Genomic DNA, 6554 nt, shown 5'->3' with positions numbered 1-6554 from the left:
GTTACTAATTTTGCAAAATAGCAGCAGCTTACAATTCAGGATCATCAGTAGCGGGTTCACTCTTCCTGACATTCGTTCCTCTGCTGGTAAAAGACTTATTAATTGTGGAAGCTTTCCAAAAGCTATCCACGTGAACATAGTATATCTGCAACAAACAGGTAATATGAAAACCAAATTCTAGAAAATGAAAAATTTAATAATAACTGCATGAACAGTGGATCTAACTACAAATACTGTGCCATCAATGACTTCCACTTTGTTCATCATCAATGTAACTTAACTGTGACATCAGGCTGCGTATTTCTGTTCCATCCTTTAGGGGTTTTGGGGGCTGTTGTGGCACATCATAAATAAATTGCTGTTCCATGTGAGGTTCCTCTGGGAAGCTTACGGGTGTACTGTACGTTTTAGGTTTTCCTTCATCCTAGGTAAAGAAGGGTAAATGCATTGCATTAACACAAGTAACATCAAACATTACATTAATAAACAATGGCATTAGGAACTCTAACTGGAAATATGTTAAGTTGTGTGCATTACAGCACCTGTTTTCCTTGATACTATGTAATTGTTTAAGGACCAAAATAATTTATTTGAAACTCAGAAAACAAATAGTCCTACTCTTTTGGGAATGAACCAAGGCACACCAACTCAAAGATAAAGAAGAAGCCACAGGCACGTGTGGTAGCCAACCCTAGCATGCTGCAAGGTGACTATTAAATTTTCTGTTTGCCTTCACTGGGTGTGGACACGCTGGACCAAGCTGGTCCTTTTGCTATTTTTGACCTGTGCCAAACATAATTACCCAATTTGAATAATTAATGTTTTTACTTTATTTTTGTTTTGTGAGTTATTTGACCAGCAACCCACACATTACCCCATTACTAAGTGTACTCTCCTTTTTCTGTTTTTCAGTGCCATGTACAGTAGTAGGTTTTAGTTATATCTGTTACGTCTCAGCTGTAATTATTTGCTGTTATGTAAGGCCGAGTTTTAAGCATTGAACTTACAATTGGATATACTGAATATTTTCTATAAATCCTGCCTCAACAAGGTGGATGAATGCTGTAGTAGTTTTGTGTCAGTGGAGAAGGACCTTCATTTGTAGTGGTCTTAGTGTTTGGGGTCAACACTGTTCTCCTGATATGACATACATTGTATGTAAGGACTGCTCTTCATGTGGCATGCCCGTAAGCATGGTGCTTCCACTTTGGTTGTAGGTGAATTTTTAGACTGCTTCCCGCTGTTCCTCGACCCCAGCTGTGAAGTCTTTGTTGTCTCCGAGATGAGGCTTCCTCCTCCTCCTTGCCTACCTTTAGTGTCAGGAGTGACTTGTGTAGGCCCTCTCCAATCTTGATTCCTGTGGTTTACTCATCTGAGAAACTGTCTATCCCATGGAAGTCTCATTTTCCCAGACACTCCCAGGAAAGACATTTTGGCCCTGACTGCTGTTCCTGCAATTTTTCTCTGCTTTTCCTGTTCTACTCTCCTGATGAAAATTTCTGGGCTAAGCTGAAGATGGTTTCATCAGGGCTCCAAGGCTAGTTCCCCAATGTAGTAGGTTTTTTGACAATGCAGTTGACTGCAGCCTCCCACAATTTCACTGCCAAAGTCAGCAACTCTTGCATGGCTCTATGTGCAAGTTTGGAACTCCCACTCTATGGGTTTGACCTCTACTGCTTCAACTTACCTTCGTGCATGAATTCTTTCATGTATCCGCCCCTTCATTTCTGCCATTTTCCTGTGGACTCAGCTACCATAGCTCTATTGTTAGCCCTATGTACTTTGTCTGATGTAACTTGCTCTTACACGCCTTTATATTAAAGTGCTCCTGTATACTCTGCTGCTTCTGTGTACTTGACTGTTATCCTATGTACTGTACTTGGTTACTATTGCGTACAGTACTTTGCCATTCCTAGCCTCTTCTCTGCTTCCATACATGAGACCATTCCCACTCACAAGTCTGATCCTGTGGTGTTGTCATCTGATGTGGTATAATGGTCCTCAACTTATCTGCCTGCCCATTACTTTTGTAAGTCCTACTATTGGACTCTTGAGTGACTGCCTTGCTCCTAACGAAGCCTGGAAGTGTTCGCTCACCTACGGTCTAGACACTGCCATGAACCAGTCTCTCTCCATTCCATCCGGGACAAAAGGAGTACCCTAGATTCTTCTGTTTGCACTTAAGCCAAGGTACACAGGAATGACAGAAGGTTCACATGCAACAGGTTGCAGCTGTAAAATACCACTGTGTGTGTGTGTGTGTGTGTGTGTGTGTGTGTGTGTGTGTGTGTGTGTGTGTGTGTGTGTGTGTGTGTGTGTGTGTGTGTGTGTGTTTTTTCCTGGTGGTGTCCAAGATTCCAGATTTGTGCTTGCACAATAATGCAAGTGTGTTCATCCATAGCTGCTACTAAGCTTGCCTTCAGCCAATCATACAGAGGTCATGGGAAGGCTGATCACTATTTGGAGCATGCTTGTTCACTTCACAAGTCAACCTTGGCTTGCGGTCAAGTAATCATTACTGTCAGGTCCAGTCGTTCCTGTCCACAGTCCCAGAGTGCTCACCAGGGCAGACTGGTGTGTCACTCTCTTTTTCCAGAAAGGATCTAACTTACACTTTAGGAATCTGGTTAGGACCTGAGGATTCTTTTACTTTGGAAGCCCTTCACTCTAAGTGGCAAACACTTTCAGGTCTGCAGAGTAGAGAATTTAGAACTACTGTACAAATGTTGTGACAAGGTACCTGCTAAAGGGAACTGTTTTCCAATCTGTAACTAGAACTTTTGCTTTTAATAATTAGTGGTTCAGCACTGTTCTCCCCACACTGAGTTTTATTTAAGGCATTTATAAAGTGATGAGTGTGTATCTAATAAATAAAATTTAGAAAAATATTCACATTACCAGTTTTCACAGAGAATTATGAATTTCGAGCAGCAAACAAAATGAACAATAGTCTCAAGAGTCATACCAGCATCAAAAGTTAACAGGCAGTATTGTGGCATTTTAGTATTATGTATTTATCTTCCTTATCAAATGATGAATTAAAACCCAATACTGTATCTGCCATCCTGTGTGCATGATGCTTTTTGATCAAACTTTTTTTTGTAAGACTTTGATGACATGAAGTTCTATGATAAATTTAGCTAATTGGTGCTACTGTCTACCTAAGTGTAAGGTGGGACCCCTAAGCAAAATTTAAATTCACCTTTTTATGGTGGTATGAGATGAGAGCAGTTCCTGACAATCGTTTCCATGCTTCATTCATGTCTTCCATTAAGGTTAAGTTACATTCAACATCCTTGGGATACTTGTCTATACTCTCTCTCCACCCCTGAACATTGTTTGTCAATTTCTCTCCTGGATAATCACAATCTCTTACTATACCTTCTGCTATCCACTTGGTTTCCTCTTTTGCGTGCCCTACCTCTTCATATATAGGCATGCTTCCTTGCTCCAGAGTTGCACTATTTGAATTCCTTCCTTCATCTTTCTCTTTATCCTCAACGTAGCTGGGTGGAGGGTCCTGTTAGCATGAAAATAAGTTGTCTTTTGTACTGGATAAGTGACAATATCAAAAGTCACATAGAGAAGGCACTCGAGTATCAATTAACATTTATTTATTTACATGATTATTGTGGCTTTTAAGAAAAGTTTTTTGTATGGTGCATGATGCATTACATTAAGACTTACTGTATGCTCTTTAGTACCACTGGTACAGTAAAGATATATGCTCATGTTTTTTGAAAAGAACAGATCCTTTGATTTGCATCACTTCTAAAGACAGGTGATACAGTATGAGGAATCAATATAATTTTCTTCAAACTTCATCACTTACAAGCTACTGATGTAATTACTAGTACTGAGTCAAGAATCTCAATTCTCATTGAGATTCTCAACTCAACAGTTACTACATAAGCAGCAGCATGTAAGTGATGAAACAAAAACAAAATTTTTTTCCATTATGTTTTCTGTATCATGTATCTCTAGGAGCGACATGAGCAAAGGATCTGTTCTTTTCAAAACACTGAACTAATATTCACTTAGCTATAACTCAAATACTTCAGTCAATTTGCCAAATGTTATAGCTCAGACATACACCATGGAAATAATACTCTATCCAACTTTTATAACATATCTAAGATAACGGACAAAAACATTCCCTGTACAGTATACTTACTGATCCATAAAAGTTCATAAAAAAAGTATGAAGAGCAGGTTATAATTCTAGTAACACTGCTTATCGAATAGTGTAGGGTCTGGCCCTCTCATAAGCAGTAAAATCTAATATGTAATAAATAAAACATACTAGAGTATAGCCTACATTTAAACATTCAAGATATCCTATGACTAGATCACAGGGTATAAAAGTTCCCTGTATCTTTTGCCTACATAAACTAGCAAGAAAATTAAGTAGCATGTACATGATTTAACAAAGTTCTCCACAAGTGGAAAATTTTTTATATTTTTCATACCCAAGTAATGGCAGCAAGTTGCACAGGCTATACGACAGACTAACAGAAATGATCACAGGCAACTACTCCTAGATGATGATGATATTCACAGAAATATCATATCATTGCTGACTGCCATGAGATGATGATTGTAAAGAACAATCTGCAATTTCCTGTGATCCAAAATGACCTGGTGACCAGATATACCTGATGTTAAAAAGAGGATGTTTACCCCTTATCATGACCAGTGAACAGGTTGTCAAGACATCATCTTAATTCATCAGGTATTTTTCACTACACTACAGCAGCATTACAAACCAAGCTTTTCAAAAGTTCTTCACCTGACTTGATAGCCTAGCTTGATTGACTTATGAGGGAAGCAGCTAATCTAGTTAGTTATATCAGTAACTTCCTTTCTCTTACATTGCCTATCACTTACTCACTGAGCAGTTGCTAAGTATTTTCGGCCCACCATGTTTTTAAAATATTGTGTTATTATGGCAGACGTAAGAATCATAGCAGTGCTAAAGAACTTACTGGAATAGTTGAGTAAATTTCATCATCATCAACAAAAGGTGCGGCGTTGTCCGACAACCGTATAACTTCATATGGCTCAGCTGTGTTTGTGTCATGGGAGGTTTGCCTCTGTGAAGATGAAGAATTACTTCATTTTGATAACCTATCCTTTCAAAGTAACCAAGAGATATAGTAATCATCCAAATTTAAACTTTTACAGCAATCAAAAACAGCTGAAAACTTTATTGCTGATCCAAGTTATTTTGATTACCCTGTACGAGTATATTATTGTGTATTTAGTGATGAAAAATTTGTTTCCTGAAAATTGTAAACACTCTACCAAAGATATCACAAATTTACCTTTTTAAAATGTATAAAAGGGTCATTCAAAGTGAAGTTTACCTTTGTGGCCCCTCCTCTGAATGTACTGAACACTCCATCTGTGCCTTTCATTATCTGCTGGCGCACACTCCTGTTGAACTTGAAAGCGCTGCCGTCATTTTCTTGGAGTTCCCAAGGAACTTGGTAACTAGCACTACAAAGAGATCAGAAGTACTCTTATTACCTAATTTAGTATGGTAGAAAATTCATTCAAAAGATACTGTATGGACAAGACATCTCAGCTGTTTGTGGATCATAGTGCAAAGAAAAGAGAAAGTGCTTGGGGTTAAGTGTATACACTGTTTGTTCAGGAAGAGTGGATGGAATTGGTGTAGTTATAATTTTAATACCAAATGCAGAAAATCAAAACACTGCAATATGAGTATTAGAATATACTGTACACCAAAAAATAAAACTTCCGAACATTGTGGATGAAATACCAGAGATATGAAAATCATTGCTGATGATATGAATACAAAAATAGGTAGGGATCAGTGAAGGTTATTATTAATGTCATTATTATTTATCAAAAGTTGACAAACATCCATGCTCCAGTTGATAATAGGAAATCGTAGGAGAAAATACCCATTTAAGTGATTTGCTTTCATTTTCTCCATTATACTGCATACATATTTTCACAGATAAACAACTCACAGAATACAGCTCTTAACTACGATAACTCCTGCAATAATCTTTAAAATATCCTAATGATTCATCTGTAAAAATATGAATGTTATAGTAGAAAAAAGAAACAAATTTTACTCAATGGGTCTTGTCTCTTTTATTTTATTATTATTATTATTATTATTATTAAGTAATTTAACCAGACCACTGAATCAAAATTCATACCTTTCACAGGGTTGATTCAATAAAATTTAAATATCTGATACAGTGCAGTTCTGGAAAAATTTGATAACTGGATAAAATGAAAATAATGAAGAATCAGGCACAACCTCCTTTACTAATTCATTTCCAGAATTTTACATTCTCAGTTGGTTGAAGCTTGGACATTCACATTAAGATGTGTGAGGCCAATTTGAAGAGGACATAGAATTACTTCTGCGTGATTTTATATACTTTAAACAATGCCGCAATCCAACCATGAGTTTCATCTACTTTAATTTATTGTTATCAGGTTCATTATTCCATAAAGTTTGCCATTTATTAAAGATGGTGGGTTTTAGAGGTGTTAAATAATCACAAACTGGG

General features: G+C 37.3%; 1 protein-coding gene across 6 annotated transcripts in view; it reads right to left on the bottom strand.

Annotated features, from left to right (window-relative positions):
• Nucleotides 1-175: 175 nt before the first annotated feature.
• Nucleotides 176-6554, bottom strand: part of LOC136845186 (polyamine-transporting ATPase 13A3-like) — a 37855-nt gene continuing 31476 nt past the window's right edge. For 2 of the 6 annotated variants that reach the window (XM_067115190.1, XM_067115189.1), the window contains exons 24-27: nt 5367-5499; nt 4986-5093; nt 3203-3520; nt 176-424 (exon numbers count right to left, since the gene is read on the bottom strand). In XM_067115190.1, coding sequence (XP_066971291.1) covers nt 242-424; nt 3203-3520; nt 4986-5093; nt 5367-5499 — 742 coding nt within the window. In that variant the 3' untranslated portion in view covers nt 176-241. The remainder of the gene's footprint in view (nt 425-3202; nt 3521-4985; nt 5094-5366; nt 5500-6554) is intronic. The other 4 variants (XM_067115195.1, XM_067115193.1, XM_067115192.1 and 1 more) reach the window with 2 other exon arrangements.

The sequence above is a fragment of the Macrobrachium rosenbergii genome, chromosome 13 (assembly GCF_040412425.1).
Source record: "Macrobrachium rosenbergii isolate ZJJX-2024 chromosome 13, ASM4041242v1, whole genome shotgun sequence".
NCBI lineage: Eukaryota > Metazoa > Arthropoda > Malacostraca > Decapoda > Palaemonidae > Macrobrachium > Macrobrachium rosenbergii.
The sequence above is the reverse complement of the archived record's forward strand: the minus strand, read 5'-3'. Positions and strand labels throughout refer to the sequence as shown.